Source organism: Cyrtonyx montezumae, unplaced genomic scaffold (assembly GCF_038088225.1).
Source record: "Cyrtonyx montezumae isolate F1298 unplaced genomic scaffold, pur_monq_1.0 scaffold_3, whole genome shotgun sequence".
NCBI lineage: Eukaryota > Metazoa > Chordata > Aves > Galliformes > Odontophoridae > Cyrtonyx > Cyrtonyx montezumae.
In genome coordinates this window covers 92,645,394-92,662,737 of record NW_027072034.1, presented here as the reverse complement: position 1 = coordinate 92,662,737, position 17,344 = coordinate 92,645,394, and the positions used below count along the sequence as shown (strand labels likewise).

General features: G+C 39.7%; 1 protein-coding gene across 2 annotated transcripts in view; it reads right to left on the bottom strand.

Moving 5' to 3' along the window:
* Positions 1-1,220: 1,220 nt before the first annotated feature.
* KIAA0930 (KIAA0930 ortholog) overlaps positions 1,221-17,344 on the bottom strand; it is a 60,537-nt gene continuing 44,413 nt past the window's right edge. Inside the window, exons 3-10 of one of the 2 annotated variants that reach the window (XM_065742401.1) lie at positions 16,162-16,269; positions 14,856-14,933; positions 12,807-12,908; positions 12,221-12,361; positions 10,248-10,442; positions 7,914-8,076; positions 6,240-6,395; positions 1,221-2,500 (exon numbers count right to left, since the gene is read on the bottom strand). In XM_065742401.1, the coding sequence (XP_065598473.1) occupies positions 2,460-2,500; positions 6,240-6,395; positions 7,914-8,076; positions 10,248-10,442; positions 12,221-12,361; positions 12,807-12,908; positions 14,856-14,933; positions 16,162-16,269 (984 nt within the window). In that variant the 3' untranslated portion in view covers positions 1,221-2,459. The remainder of the gene's footprint in view (positions 2,501-6,239; positions 6,396-7,913; positions 8,077-10,247; positions 10,443-12,220; positions 12,362-12,806; positions 12,909-14,855; positions 14,934-16,161; positions 16,270-17,344) is intronic. The other variant, XM_065742403.1, reaches the window with a different exon arrangement.

Here is a 17,344-nt window from a genome sequence, read left to right as displayed (position 1 = left end):
ATTTCTTGCTTAATAGACTTGAGGTTTGCACTGTCCTCTATGTAACACTGCCTTTCTGTTACTTCAGAATCTTTTCTCATTTGCCATTTGCTTAAAAATCTTATGCAAGTTCTGCCTAGTCTTTCAGACCACATGAAATCATGCTGTCTGAACTTAATGCAGCAAATAGATTAAAAGTTACTTTTGACTAGACAGTACTCAGACACCTACCACTCAGGTTCCAGTCAGTGTTTATTGTTTCTCTGTTTAACTGAACTTATCAGTTGTCAGTAGCAGTACAAATGTTAACACTCTCCATTCCCTCCCCTGTGACTATCTAAAGGAAACAGCACTGCTTTCCCATCCCAGTATGAAAATGCAGAATATGGAACAACTTCAGAGTAGGACTGACCTCCAAGCTGAAGACTTCTTGGCATGGACACAGGGAGGGAGAGTATTTGTACTGGCATTAGGCACACTGCCAGGAATTTCAAGCAAGCACCTGGCTGCCTATGAAGCCTCTTGAGAGAGCATTTCAGTTGCTCTTTCAGGAATCCTCCTCTCCAAGATGCCCAAATACTGCATGCCTCCAGTTAAACTGCATGGACAGTGTCACACAAAGTGCACAGCCCCACACAGCAAAACTCAGTCTGCAACATGCTAAGTGGCTGTGCTGGCAATGACAAAGTGAACTCTTTTTTTAATAGTGCTGTCACAAAACACCTGAAGCAAGCAGAAACTGGTCAGATGCTCCCGTTATGCATTGATGCTGCCAGTTTCAGAAATGTCATCACTCTGCACAAAGGTGACTGATTCCAGGTCTAGCCTCAAACGAGAAAAGACCATCTTACCGCACTGGATTCATCATACTGGGCTGAGTAACAGCTAATCTGCTTTTAATGCTGAAGGGGAGCTATTCCCATGAAACTTGGTCTGAGGAAAAAAGCAGAAAGTCCTATCTGAGAGGTTAAGTCATCAGATGCTACTGAGAGAATAACACAGCACTTTGGGAAAGTTTGAGTTTGAGGGAGACAAAAAGTCCAGGCTCAGAGCACACATCATATTTGTAAGTGTGGCACCAGCATTAGAGTTCAGGTGCTCAGAGTCTGAAAAGTGACAAAAATGGCACCTTCACTCTCTATGGATCTTTGTGCGTACATCAGAGTGCCTCATGCCCCAAGAGACGTGCTACCCCACGCCTTGCTCCACCAGTTAGGCAGCTATTGATAAAGTGACCCACACTGGTGTGGCGAATCCAGCTGCAGTAGTCACAACATTCCATCACTTAGATTTCACGAGTCAAGGACAGCAATGGTGTTGTTTTGAGAAAGCTGCATTTTACCTGTAAACATAAGGCTTTTTTCCTGAGAGCTCCTGATACAACTTTCAAACCTCCAACTATGACATTTTTAGTCACTTTTCAGAGCAGGATCACATGTAAACCTTCTGCCGTGAAAGGAAACTCCTTGTGCTTCAGCATGTAACAGTACAGCAGAATGTGACCAGGAAAAGAAGAATCTGGGAAAGATGCCCAGACATTTATGAGCTCTCGTGTCCTCCTTGGTCACAAACACTACCACAAGGACTACTTTCTGTACTACGGTCCAGTGCATGCAGGAGGATGTTGGTTATCAATGCTTAAGTTTCTGGAGTCCACTTGAGGTTTCCAGTTTTTTCACTTTAGTCTCCGACTCACATGGACTCAGCTAACAGAGATAAGCAGCATTAGTAGTGGATATGAACCTCAGCTTTGCTATAGCAGCACATTTTAGCCTTCTTTTCCCTGGCTCAGTTTCTTCACCAGTTCTTGAGGATGAAAATGTTGCTGTTCTTTGGTAGATACAGGAATTTGTCAGCAGAGTTCTCCTGTTCTAACACTGACACATGAACAAATGGGAACATTTTAAGCCTCTTTCAATCTCTGACCTAACCTGCTGCACACAACCAAACGGCAATGTGTTTTTGCAGCATCTTTTCCCTTTTCCTCCCTTGGTAGGAAACTGTCTTATCCCTTCAATCTCAACACGTACACACGCTCACACGCACGAAGCCAATCCAACAAGGAGAGTACGGGCGAGAGTCAATGGAACAATGTTCATTAGTACATCATTATGAAATTGTTTCTTCCAAAGAATATAAAGTTTAACACATTCTGTACATGTTGTTGGTTTCTTAGTTATAAAGTAAACACAGTAATAAACTGTTCATAAAGCATTGACATGTTTCAGACACAGCCCCTTCTTTTGTTTCGTTGAAAATCCTCTTCCAGTCGGAAACACTCAAGTGACGTACTGCAAGTGTGCATATGGTGTATGACAGCAGAGGAAGGAAGAAAGAGGCACTTTTGATCGGCTGGTATTCTTTGACTTCCCTTTTTCTGCAGAGGTTTATGTTCCTGACACTAGATGGTAGTGTTAGCACAGAAAACTGCTGAGGTTAGGCACTTGGCAACAAGGCTCCATGGCTGTGCCTGCTCTCTGCTATGTCATCAGAATTGGTTTCTGCCGTACTTCCAGGATATCTGGGAAGGGAGAGAAACAACAAGAAACAGCACACTTAAGAAGCTCCTGGAAGTAGCCACTGCATAAGAAAGCGAGAACTGGAAAAGCAATTCTGGACTGCAGCACAGACCCCTCATTACAGCACTAGAGGAATACAAAACACAACCAGCACGAGATTTTGCCTATAAATGAAGACTGATATAATTCCTCCTCAGCTGAAAGATGCTAAGCCTCAAGTATATCCCATCACATAGACGTGACCTAAGTATCACTAACAGTGAATGGAACAACACGTGCTCAGACATGGAGAGAGTGGCAATCTTCGGACAAAAAAAGTTTTAAGTATGAAAGGATATGCCAATGCTTTTTTTCCCTTCTTGAAGGGAGAAATGTACCATCCTCAGAAACTTTAAGATTGTTGGCTCTGAAGACATGCATACAAGCAATTTAACAGTCTCATCCATTTTATAGCCTGAATTTGATATTCCTGCACTCCAAGGAGTAGTCCCCATTGTTGGCTCAGTTCCATACTGTCCAAGTGTGACAGAATATGAACTTGCAAGATACCTGCCTAATCATAGTCGTCTTCCCAAATAATAAAACTAGAGTGTTGGCATGGAAATATGCAGAAGCATCTGGAAACTGGGCTGCTAGGTCTTTTTCCAGGCTACACGGAGAGAAAATAATGTGGGACAAAGGAGTGCATGCTTAATTAAGAGGCAGGTCACACACATCTGCACAAAGAAGATGACGTGAGACAAAAATGATCCATAGTTTCAAGAGGGCTCTAGTCACAGTTCTAAAAGAGATGCAGCAGACTGAATCCAGTGAAGGGCCACAAAGACTATTAAGGGATTGAAACATCTGACATGCAAGGAAAGGCTGAGAGCTGGGTTGTTCAGCATGGAGACAGGGAAGGCCCAGAGCAGAGGAAGCCTTATTAATACACATAAAGTGCAGATATTTTTGAATATACTCTGATCACTATCCCTAGGATTTTAATTTTGCAGTACAGGCTTCCCTCAGCTACTCAAGGAAATGAATATCTTCTGTCCTTCCCACTTCACCCTGCTCCACGTGTAACACTCCTTCCTGCAGGAAAGCTAGCACTGACACTAATGCATTAACTACAGGGACTGCAAATAGGCTCTACCTGATGTGCCAGGCTAAAGTAAACACAGACAGCAAAGAAGTGCAGATTAAAATCCTGCCTTATAACCCAGATATTTTATGTCCTATTTCTATGTGTCTTGATGTACACACACTGAATGCTGCAACCATCAGTTAAACAAATTAAGTCTCAGAAAGTATGTTCAAGATAAAAGCAAATATTTGAGCATGGAGGCATTTGTGGCACTCACTTGAGCAAGTTTTAAATGCCAACAGGAACAATGCTTTTTTGTTTTTTTTTTAGAAAAAACTCTAAAATGCCTGTGGCAAGAGAGGGCAAGCTTGATAACCCCAGCTAACTAGCTGTAACAGTATCAACAGAATTACCATAACCAATAATTACATATCTTGCTGAAACAAATCAAAATCATCTTTGAATTATAAATGAACAATTCTTACTGGAATTTTTTATTTCTTCTAAACTGTGAAGTTATTTCTAATGTTTCTTCTATACAGTGAAATGGTAAATACTGTAGAAGCATCTCTTTGTTAAGTATAACTTAAGCTATGGTTTTCTTTTTCTGTGGAGAAGGAACCATCCTACTTTTGCAAGAGTCTGACATCTCAGCCTGCATATGAAGACTGCAGCTATTACTATGACACCACTGTAGTACAACCAATGACATTAATAGCACACCCATGCTTTCTTCCCATCTGCTTTAGCAGATGATTAACCTGTTCAACAACAGATTAACAAGTCCTTTCATCTTAGTTACTTTTCAGGAACAGTCTGGAAATAACCACTGTGTAATATATATGTTCTCTTTTCAGACCCAGGCAAGAAAAAGCAGGCACCAATCAAAAGCCTACACAAACCTTCTCAGAAGTCATCTGACCCAGTGGATGGGAAGAGAAAGATTAAATTCACAGATGAAGTTACAAGGCTCTTCAAAGGTTAGAGACAGGACTAAATTGCTCTATGATCAACCTCATTGCAGGGGGTGATGACTTAAATCAAATCTAGAATTTACAGTTCGGTATAGTTCTGCTATTTTCCATCTGCATCAAAGTTTCTTTGTATCTGAAATAGTAAGTGTGTATTTTCATAAAGAAGACATATCAGGGCTTCACTTAAAATGCATGAAAAGAGTGGACAGTAACGCTAGTAACGTACAGATAAAAGAAATTACCGCTGTCTTTGTAATGGCATTTACAGAGAACAGAATGTTTAAACACTGTTGCTTTCTCAATTTTCTGAAGTATCCCATAGTCCCAGGAGCTCCCTTCACACTGCAAGCTACATTCCAGAGAGGCTAGCATGCCTACTGATTGCTAAAGTTTTAAACACGAGTAGTTTTCCTTGGTTCACCTGTAATTTCAGACATACAAGGATTACCTGGGTGAAAAATTGAAACCTCACTACCTGCTTTCAGGTTGTAAAATACAACTTACTGTGATATTGTAGTCACAGAATTACAAAATAGCTTAGGTTGGAAGGGACCTTAAAGATCATGGAGCTCCAACCCTTCTACTGCGGACAGGGTTGATTCCCAGGGCCCTAATTCCACCTGGCCTAGAACACTTCCAGGGATGGAGCATCAACAGCTTCTCTAGGCAGCCTATGCCAGTGCAGCACCGCCCTCTGAGTGAAAGCTTTTTCCTAACATCCAAACAAAATGTTCTCTCGTTTAGTTTAAAGCCTTTTCCCCTTGTCCTATTGCTGTCATAATATGTAAAAAGTCACTCCCCTTCCTGCTTCTAAGTTCCCTTCAGCTACTGGAAGGCCACAGTGAGGTCTTCCTGGAGCCTTCTATTCTCCAAGCTGAATAAGATCAGCTCCCTCAGTTCATCTTCATAAGAGAGATCCTCTAGCCCTTTGATCATCTTTGTGGCACTCCTCTGAACCTGCTCCAACAGCTCTGCATCCTTCTTGTGCAGCAGGTCCCACGGCTGAATGCAGTATTCCAGAAACAATCACCTCCCTTGCCCTGCTGGCTACCTTTCTTCTGATGAAGCCCAGGATACAGCTGGCCTTCAGGGTTGCAAGTGCACTCTGAAAGTCCAGCTGAACAAAACCAGAGTTGACTGTCACCAGCAAAGTAATTGCCAGAGCTGGATCATCAGCACAGGACTGATTTTTTTATGAAAAGAAATTGGGTGCCTAACATATTCACGGGCAGCACGGGCTCTTGGATCAATCCAAAAATCACATTTGGAAAACATATCTAGGACTCAGCATTGGCAAAGGAAGCCACTACATTCCAAAGCTACCTTTCCATAGCCCTCTCAGTCATAATTCTCTGCTACATCTATTGCTTAGTGGATAGGCACAATGAATTGCCTTGCACTCAGGAGGTAGATGAACTTTATATTTCAATATTAAAAGTCACTAACATTCCTCTTGAAGTAAAAACTATCTTGTTTGAACCCTCAACAAAGGAAAACCAGCTCTAAGCCTGAAAACAATCTGACACCATTCCACTTTTTTTACACTGAATCACTGCTACAGTCAGCAAATGGGGTTTGTTTCAGTTTCATTTCCTTTCAGAGATAAGCTTGTTCCTCTATCTTAATAGCAAAATCCCACAACACAGGAGCAATCTGGGAGAACCAAATAACTCTTTATAGATAATGTATCTTAAAATTCACCTGTTAAAATTCGATGCAGTGGCAAAGTGATGTAAGTTAAGTGTGCATAGAGTAGAAAATTTTCATCTGTTCTGTTCAGCTTCAGCCACGAACCCACCAGAGACCGTCCTGTTCCAGATAAGGAACGTGACCTCAGATTTGTTGCATTGTGCAGATCTGTAAAGGCAGAAAGCAGCCAATTTCAAGGTGATTGTACTTGGTTTTTCACTGTAAGATTCAATGAAAGCTTCTCAAAGTCAAAAAAAAAAAAAAAAAAAAGGAAATCCAATTATTCATTGCTGAGAGAGAAATTACACATGCATGTCACTTATTTTTAAACTAGTTTGAGTATGCCCAATACAGAATTTACCATTTACACTGAAGCCAATGAACAGTAACAACAGCTGGCAGCAGTAGTAAACCATCATCCACTAATAGGCCAGCTAGGAGAGGGAGGAGGAGAGCGAAGAATTAAGAATTCACACAAGCAAAATTCTACTCCAGCCGTCCTTTTTATATAAAATAACAGAAAGTAGTTACTCATGTGGAAGTGTAACAGAAAGAAAATTCCATCTTACGAAGAAGGCTTATCTACAAGATGCAGGGAGAGTCAGTATTAGTAAGCAAGTTCACTGAGATCTCCATGTGTAAACCAAGGCAAACTTGGGATCCTTCTGCCAAAGTCAGTGAAGCAAAAGTAAGTGAAGTCTCTTGGGCTGTTCCTGTCCACATCAGGTCTGTCTGCACTAGGATCAGGTCTGCAGCAGCACTGGCCACCAGATCCAGGACACTATTTGACCTTCAGTCAAGCCAGTTATTCTCCATCTACAAGCCAGGATACAGCAGAATTCCTCCCCCCCCATCCCTCAGAAATGAAGTCTGCTTTTCCCCTCCTGGGGAGATAAAAAAGTGGAATTTCACTACAGCTGTGTCTGAGTAAACACTAGTAAGACATCCAGGATTCTGCAATTTATTAAGAAATCTAATTGTTTGAACTCTTGTGGGGTACTTCTCCTTTTAGAAAGCCCATCCCTGAGTAAATTAAACTTCCTTAAAATACCCATTTTAAAAAGTATATATATATATATATATATATATAATAAGGTCCAGGAACAATCAGGTCAAAACATTTACAACTGTAAACAAAACCATACATCTCAGTACTTCGTGTGCCCTATTATTTGTATGCTACTAAATGTTTGGAAAGTCAGTAATTTGTTCACTCAAATATTTTTAAAGGAAAAGATAATGGAAATAATAAGGCTGTTCATCATTATGGTCAAGTATGTTAGGATCAGACCTAGTAAAACTATACTGGGCAGATCACCACTAATGGAGAGCTGCTGGATAAACACTTTGAACCTCAGCCTATCTTCTACAGCCTCCAGGGGAAATGAATTGGGACAGCAGGACTCCATCTGGGAAAGTGGCTCTTCTCATCACACTACATAGTAATTGATCCACACTGTAGCCTTTGTATAATTAAACACGGAGACAAATTGGTCTCCAGCCTTCAAATAGATGCTAAACCTGTGAAATATCCCCAGTTTCAGAGTGGCACCAGCGTTGGACTTTCTGTGGAGCTAGGTTTTTCATGCTGCAAACCTTTTGAAAAATCCAGCATTGGGATCCCTTTCCACAGATGTGTTTCCCCTTCTCTCTGAAAGTCTGTTTAGCTGATGTTACTTCTCTCACCTCCACCATCATCATCTCTGAAGAACTCCTCACTGTCATTTGCTGAGTGGGATTTTTTCATCTCAGCAATTCGATTTCGGGGCACTTTTCTCTTCAGAGATGGGGAGAAAAAGGATGGGCGATTGTTTCGTTCTGGGGTTGGTGGTGTGCTGAAAGACGTGAGCTGAAAGAGAAATCAAGGAAATGCTATGTAAAGTTTTGTTTATGTCTTACTAGAACCATAAAACTTTTTAGTTTCAGATGTGTCACAAGGCAGCCAAATTTAAAACTCAAACACAACTGGCATCTAGCTGCAAGCTTTAGCATAGTGGTCACAGAACGTCAACTGCAGTCACCATAGCTTCAAAATGCTCATGGAAATGAAGATATTTTGATGCATCAACACCCTTAACTGTTATGTGAAAAACAGAAAACTTTCTTGTCAGAGCTGTCACATGATCACTTCTCACAAGGATTTATTGCCACAATTTATTTAGTCACCACGAGTGTCAATCTTATTTTTAAACATTGAAATGCAGGACTTAATAAGCTAAGAATGCACTTGATGCACAATTTTGTGTCCACTATCATTTCTTTGGTAAGCAAAAGTTAGTTGTTTCCCTGGTTAAACAGATGCCACATGAGATCACTGCAAATGTCACTTGTCTGTGAAGCAGGGTCACAAGGCAATTACCTAACCCAACAGCATGACACAAAAGCCAAATCAGCTGAATTGTATGTATATTATGTCTATTACTTCTCTACAGAAATAATTTCACTGTAGGATGAAGGAAGACAAGTTAAAAAAACAAATCAGTGGACTTTCAAGTGATAAATATAAGGATATAATAGTCTGTTTTGAAACACAGGTTAGGCACAGATCTATAAAGACCCTCTTCCTTCAGAGCAGCAGTTGCTCACCAGTACACCACAATTACAGTTAGCTGTAACTACTTCTGAAAACACTTCAATTGCAGCAATTGTGTACTGGTTTTGCTAGAAACATTTCCATAGTTTCCTTTAAATGGAAAAAAAAAAAAAAAAAGAGGCAACTACTTTGCTAAAAGAGTTAGTAATTCAGCCTTCCTTTCTCACGCTGTTGATTTAAAAATCCCACAATGTTTCCCTAAAATGAGATCTGACAGTGCTTCTATCTGTCCTTGCAAATACAGAGGGATGTGATATGCAGCTGAGGATGACACCCAAAAACAGCTGAGGATGACAGCCAAACCACATTGGTGTTGCACCGAAGAAATCTTTATGCTATCCCCCTGCCATTAATATAAAATAAACAAAAAAATCAAACATTCTATCACCTAAACGATCCTCTTGTAACTGCACTTGATCTCTAATCTAAGCTTGTCTCAATTTATTTTTAATTCCATAGTCATTTCATATCACACCTGGAGGGAAAACCAGGAACAGACGAATCGCCATTAAAGCCATTAGCAAAGAGCAACGATGAAACAAAGACACTGGAGGCCTGGTAGCTAAAAGCTCAGGAAGTCCCACAAGGCATGGCTTCTTCAGGCTTTATCTCTGCACTACAGAGCATACACATTAAATTAATGAGCTCAGTGCTGACTGCTCACTTGATATTTTAGGAATCCAGAAGTCATATTCTTGCACAGACACCTCTGGAAGCAGTTCTGTTGGCCTATGAACTATTGAGTTAGTGACATTACACAGGAATCAGTAATCACACTGCCTGGATCTAAACGCTTGTATACAGATATTTTAAAGGCATGCTGTCCAGTTCCCGCTAACTAGATTAAATACCATAACTGAAAACAAAGCATAGGACTGAATAAGGGCCAAATCAGTATCTCTGGACTTAATAGTTACTTTACTGTGCCTGCATTAGAATTGAGCTTAAGCATAATTACAGTTCTGCACCAGAATTCATGGTTCTAACTTTAATATTATAATCTTCCCACCACTGGCGAAATCTCTCCATAAAACTCCCCAAAAATTATCTGTGAGGTTTAGTAAGAAAGCTACACCACATACGAATTCCTGTTTCTAGGTAAACCCCATCTTGTACAGAAATGGAACGTATTAATTTTCACAGAAAATAGGCAGAACCATCATTTTCCCTGGCATCAACATTGCTGTTGTTTCAACAAAACACTCCTCCAGAAATATGAATCATGCATTCATCTCTGTACTCAGTTATTTGCTCAAGGAGAACTACGATAAAAATCCATCTGCATATATTGAATATATTCAGAATATACACATGCAAAACTAAGTTCACAAACATGATGCCAGTTAATTCCAGCTTCAGTCCATTCACTGACTTTGATGTAAAACATATCCATGCTTAACCTTAGCTCAGTATTTCTGTCTACTTACTCTCTCATGCACTGGGGAGTCTGGATTTGAATCTTCTTCTGTTCCATATGGTGAAGTGTCGCCAGTAGGAACTCTACTCACTGCCATTTCTGCATGTCCTTTCCCTTGGGGTCCTTTCATTCGGACAAACTCCATGTTGTTATATTTATAAAAGCCAAAGGACATCCTTTGAGCCATCTTTGCTGCAACACTCACCTACAGTGCACCAAGGCAGGAAAAAAATACACAATTTCATCTCCAAATATAAAATATGATGTTTGCTGAAAGCAGTTACTGAAGTACAAGTAAAAATATAGCACGTAATGGTCATTATCTTGATTCTTGAGAAGCATTTTAAGCCACAATATGAAGGAATTCTAAAGGGAAAGCAATTTTACAGATTTAAAAATAGTGGCTCAGAGAAGAATCAATTCCTTCAGCTATCCAAAAAGCAGAGTTACCTATCCAAAAAGCAGAGTTACTCAACAACACATTGAAATGAAATAATCTTTTACCCACATACCATGGCACACTGGTGCACAGAGAGGTACATGCACAGCTCCTCACAGGTGTGCAGGGATGTTAGCTTGCGTCAAAACAATAGACACAACTAAACTTGTGCAGAATGAGGCTGTGTGTCAACCTTATAGCAAGCACAATTCTGACATTTTTATATTCACATTGTCAAGCCCAACGTGTACAGACAGAGTCCTGATGCACAACTAACACCTTAACCACAACATCACTTGCCACAAAGCCTTGACAACTTTTGAACTCCTGGCAGAGAGAAGGGCTTGGTTTCCACTAAACACAACTGAACTGAAAACTGAACTGAGAAATGGAAAAGAGAACAGAACACTAAGAAAATGCTAAAGGTTTTGCCAAGTGAAATAAGAAGGACCTATCCACAAGCTTCAGTGGTTTTTCACAACTTTCAGCACTTTAACCCTTTAAGGGGTCAAGTTTGTTGATAATATAACAGCTCATACTAGACTAAGAACTAAAGCAGACAACTAAAACCACATAACCTTCAAAAGTACCCATAGCTTACCACTGTTCTCTTCTGACAATACAAAGAAGTCAGATTTTTAATATTTGATTACAACTAAAGGCCAGTCTTTAAGCAAACTGTTCTACTTTTCATCTGATAAACAATACAAAACTGCAGCATGGTCAAACTGGACATTTTTCAGCTATAAGATGACACTAACACATTAAATGTTCCCTCTCTACTGCAAGACTTTCTTCTTGTTTAGTCTATCAGCTCTGAATTCTCACCTGCAGATAATTTCAGACAATAAGATGATGGCAGGATAGAGAAAACTTTAGTTTAACGTTCTTTGCTTCACAGCAAATCTTTTGTAATGTTTAATGGCTCTTGTCACCTCTCAACTTCAAAATTAAGTACTGAATTTGAAGCTGCAAGTGATGGCATTTCACATTGCTACCAAACACAATGGAAACTTCTTTTACAGCAATGAAACTCAGTGTAGCGTGCTCTGTACTTGCGTACAGAAACATTTTAAACATAACAGATATCAGAGTTTAATATCTCCCTGTGAAACATGCCTTCTCAGAAGTAAGTAAAAAAACCCATGAGCTTTCAGAAAAATGAAAGGGCTCCCAGAACTTTGTCATTCAGCTCTACTCTGGTCATAGAATCACTCAGGTTGGAAAAGATCTTAAAGATCATAGAGTCCAACCACAACCTAACCACACTATCCTAACTCTAACAACCCTTCGCTAAGCCTGCTAAATGGTGTCACATTGCCATGCTTATCAGCTTTACTCCCTTTGGCAAATACAAGACGAATGTACCCTGATCTGAGCAACCTTAGCCATTTGAGACAAAAAGCACTAACTTCAGAGCAGCTTTCCAAGCCAAACAGGATAAATCATGATGCAGATTTAGCAGGACAAAAAGCCAACAGTCTTAGTACCAAAACTGTGGCTAGCATCATTGCTGCAAGATGCTGTTGTTCAGAGCACCTTACCCGGTTGTCATAGACCTTCTTGAGTGCTTCATAGCGGATGGATCCCTGGAAAATGACCCCTTGGAAAGTGTTGCTTTTGTCACTGGCCACCAGCTCCACACAGACCATTTCTCCTTCTCCCACAGTCATGTCACTGAAAACCTGCAAGATGCAAGACAAAACACTTTGAGTAAAATTGCAGCTGTCAAACTTCAAATACATTCAGATACCCATGATTCTCCTTGTGCCTAATGCAGTTTCAATATCAATGAGAAAAAGCAAGGAATCTGCAGGCTCCATCCCAGTCTTTCTAAAGACCACAGACTCTAGACAGTACCCACTGCATGTCATGCATTAGGATAAGCATCTCTTAAAATGATCTTCAGCCCTTCATGAAGACCTACACCAAAATCCAGCTCTAAATCCAGAGTTCACACACATTAAAGAATTAGGATAATCAAATATAATCACTATGGCTTGCACAATAAGTTCTCCTGGAATATAACCTTCAAATGCCCAAAAAATATTTGTTCAAAAGTGCCAGAAAACAACTACTCAGGATATAAGACTAGTATAGGACAAAACCGCACTGCAGCAATGAACTCACCTCTTCAAAACTATCAATCATGAAGAATATGTTGGGATAGCTGATCTTTGACTCTTCTCCTTTGCTATCCATTGGGTGTTTGCTAGGAGATGCAAACACTTGCTGAGAAAGATATTGATAAAGACAATTACAACCACTCAGTTAAACGTGTCCAGGAACAGGCACACCAAATACAAGGCCAAACACACACCATGGTCAACACTGCTCAATCAACCAAAACCAGCACTTAAGCTGGACATTAAAGCTCATCTTACAACTTACATACTTCCACTCATGAAATCCTTGAGGTTTCATGTGCAAACAATTGATTAATCCACAGCAGATGCCTCTGAATGCATCTGAGCTCTCACCAATTTGTGGTAATGCTTTTCATTGACAGAAAACAGTCTCAAATTGTCTCTAAGTTACTGCAGTCTGCTTTACAGTAAAAGCACACACAGCAAGAGAGTCACTCTGGAGCTGCTGATCTGACACTGTCTGAATACAAATATTGTTTCCTCATTCTCACAGTGAGATCAGTACTACTCAGTAATGAGACATGAGGCTCTCAAGAGGACAAAAACTTGATTTCTCATCCCCATCTTCCACTTCTGTTTCTTTCCCTAACCACCACACTTCCTGCAGCTCAGTCCTCTCCCTGTGAAGCAATCTCTCATCCCTTTTGTTCATTTAAAGGAAGTCAATCTGCCTAAGTCACCCCTTAGGCACTCTATCTATTGATATGAACATAGTAGCTCCATCCCAGCTCTGAAGCAGTACAGCAGGTCATACTTCTAAGCAGGGCTTCTTCCAGCTCAATATCTATCTGCACACTGGCAGGGTAACAGATGCTTTCTAAAGCAACAACAATTAGAGCAATATCTTTAGAAGTTGATTTATGCATTTTTCAATGAAATGTCATATGCTTTCTACAGTAAAGAGAATTGCCCTTTTCCTCTCTCCATACAACAGCTTCATAAAATTAGGATGCCCAGGTGAATTTTAACATTTTGCAAGTTTCTCCTAGAAAACAGGAGACAAAGCAAAATTTGTAAGCAGCCTCATTTTCTGAGCCTCAAGAAATGAGGAACAGAAGACCTCACTCTTCCACAGAACATTGCACAAGTGCTTTGGGCAATCCTCTTATTCTCATCTTCCTAGTTTTCAAAGGCACACTCAATATTTACAGTTTTCTTACTCTCAAAAGAATTTTGCAGAATTTAACTCAGGGTGAAATTTGGACTCGTACACAGCAATGAGAAATGAAAAGACTTGTTGTCAATGCAGTAATGTGGTAACTTAACAGCACTAGGAGCGATTTTTGTGCCCAACAAGCAAATAAATACCACAATTGGCACTGCTGATTTTCTTTGTAGGCAAAATAATTTATTTCAGTGAGAGAAAACTGGTTAAAGGATTTTAAAACACTGTCTTACTTTGGCTAAAGCCACACAAGCAGCTGAGGGAAAAGCTGAGATCTCTGAGACAAACAGTTGATGCAACGGGAGCCTTTTAGAGTAGAATTTCTGTCAATTAGGGGAAGGTACTGCAAGAACTGCTGAAAAATAAGGAAAGAAGTCTAGGGTTCCTTATTCCTATCCACTTCATCCTTATCATTCAGTCTCCTCCCCTGTGCTAAACCCTGGATTAACTGTATGCTGCACACATATGAGTGATAAATGTCCTCTGTGGGCTGATGGAAGGAATAAGCAATTTAAGGAAGAAAATAAGAACTGCATAAAAACAATAAAAAGATGCCAATCAGTAAATTGCCTACCATTCAACATTGCTACATTACAGATTTATCCTGCAGGTTTCTTATAACTCATGTCTTGTACAAACTGGGTTTAACCTCTGATTTCACCCTAACAGTCAGACACTCCTCCCAGATCTTCACAAACCCAGTAAGCACAGACATAAATCTTGAGAGCAGAGAGAAGCTTTTATGGCTTTTTGAGAGGGGCTATAAAAGCACATTTAGATCCCACACTTAGCTGGCTAGCAGGATTGCCAGCAGGCAGACCTGGATGCCAGCCTCTTATGCACAGTAAAAAAACAGGGTAATCTCACCTGAGATTTCTTTTTGTGAATGTGAATATCTCCTCCATCAGAGCGTGTGCACACAGCACACGTCACCACATAATCCAGCTAAAGCAAGGACACCAGATAGAGAAATGAAGTTTTAGAGTCAGAAAAATAAAAATAAAATGCACACAGCAGAACACTTTCCATCTTCACTTTTTTCAGTTCTCTGGGTAAGAAGTGAAGTATTTTGGTATTGCTAATATCTTCACCATCCTTAAATTTTCTTAATTAAAAACAAAACAAAACAAATTTGTGGGCTAACTCAGCAATACTTAATCTTCTACATAGATGCTTGCTGGAGTGCACAACCTATGGGTAAAGAAACACCTGTCAGTGTTATTTAACACTAAGGTTACTGGTCAAGCAGAGAATGAACACGATGCACAGAACACTTTGCAGTAGAAATGGCAAATACATTCCCTCCTTTCAAAAAGGGAAAAATGAAAATAATCATCAACACGAGTGAAAAACGAGAGAGACCAGAAAGCATTAATGCTGCCTACCAAACAACCTGGAAACACTTAGAAGGTGCAATGTCCAGTTGCAGCAGCATCTCTGAATCCTGAATGTAGTGTTAAAATAGTCAACACCAAATAAATACAGAAACCACTCCCTGCAGGGAACTTCTGCGATTTCAGTTTTGGGAGGAAGTGGAGAGAATAAAAAATTTATTCTCCAGGATGTGTGCAATGAGCCAACAGCCTCATTTAAAAACCATAATCAACAAATCTTTTCAGAAACCTGGAACAACTCCAGTAGCATTTGCCTTCTCAAAGCACCAGTGTAACACGCAGTAACTGAAAACAAGAGTTAATTACAAAAATATGATGTGCTAGTTTCACCTTTCCACCAACAGAAAGAGAAGCCTTAATAAAGTTCTGACATATAGAGCAGAAAAATCCCATTCTATTTTCATTTAGCAGTTTCCTCTCTTGGCTGTACTGCAAACTAACAAAATCAGTGCTGGTCTAATGGTCTTGTTCACACTCAAAAATTATTACACTTGACAAAGCCTTCCATTTTGCAGAACTTTCAGATAATATTCAGTTCTTCACCATATATAGTCAAAGATTTTGAAGAAAGCTATTAAGACTCTACTGGAAAATAATAATTATTACTGGTTTTGTTCATTCCAACTATGATAAACAAAATTAAAAAATGGTTTGTTTCCATTTTCCAGAGATGTTCAATTCCCCCCAATGCTAGAGAGGAAAGGCGAGAAGACTAAAGCTTTCCCTTAAGCCTCTCCACCATGAACAGCACATGAAAATTAAGCAAGCATCACTGCTACCTTCTGCAGAATGAGGTTCAAGTAGACACTCTCTTCCCAGTCAATGTCAGGGTCTCCCAGTCCAGGAAGCTTCTTAGAATCTCTCCGATAAACTTCAACTTCAACCTGCTAAGAAAATAACAAATCTCTTTGAAAAATACTATCTAAAAGTACCAAATGCATACTTCACATTGACTCCAGAAACTACACGTTGCCAATATAGATTTCTGACGTGTTTTTGTGAGGATCAGATTTTGCTGACCAAGACTTTTTGTGGAAGCAAAGCTTCATTTATCCCTTATGTGTGGGAATGTTTTAGAAAAAGTGAAATAAAGTTTGCTATCCATACACTAACACGTATTTCTCTTAACATAATCCCTTGGAACCAAACACACTGGATTAATGCACACAGTTGTCCAGGTAGTAGCTGTTTGTAGCAAGAACTGGAACTCAAAGCCACCATATCAGCAATGAGAACCTTCATCTCAAGAATACTCTTGAGATTTGTAGCTCAAGAAAGCTAAAATGCTCTCTGACAAATCCCACAATGGCAGAATGCAATCAGGGATAAAAACAAACAAACAAGCAAAAGCCAACAAATCTGAATGAATTGAGCTTGTTCCCAAGTGCAGGGGGAGGACTGTAGGATGAAGTTCACTAATTAATCCCTCAGAAATCTTATTTTTTAATCCTACTTCTACAAGTTTCACACTGACAGTACTGGTTGGACCCAGTTACGTATGAGATTCTCATGTATGGAAAAAGGAACAAACAAACCCTAAGAAATCCCATAAAGTAGAAACAACTCTGCAAATGCTAACAAACTGAAGCAGCTGAAATAAGAAACCTGACTTGACAAAGTGCACACAATTAAACAGAAGTTCAGCGTTTCACCAAAAAATCTGTAGGACAGCTTTATCTGTTAATGGTGCATAAAACAAAGGAGAGAGACAGGCAGCACACTTTCATATCAAAGCTATGTACTATCCTGATACACCTGGAAAAGTATTTCTTCCTTTTTGATAAATATTTTTAGTTAACACTAACATTTCTTAAATATCTGTTGAGATATCTGGAATATAGTGACTAGTTTAACACAGATAAAAACAGGGTAATCCCTGAAACCATTTTGTTTGGATAGAGCAAAAAAAAGTAGACCTAGCTTATTATAAAACAGATTATCATAAAACACTCACAACATGAA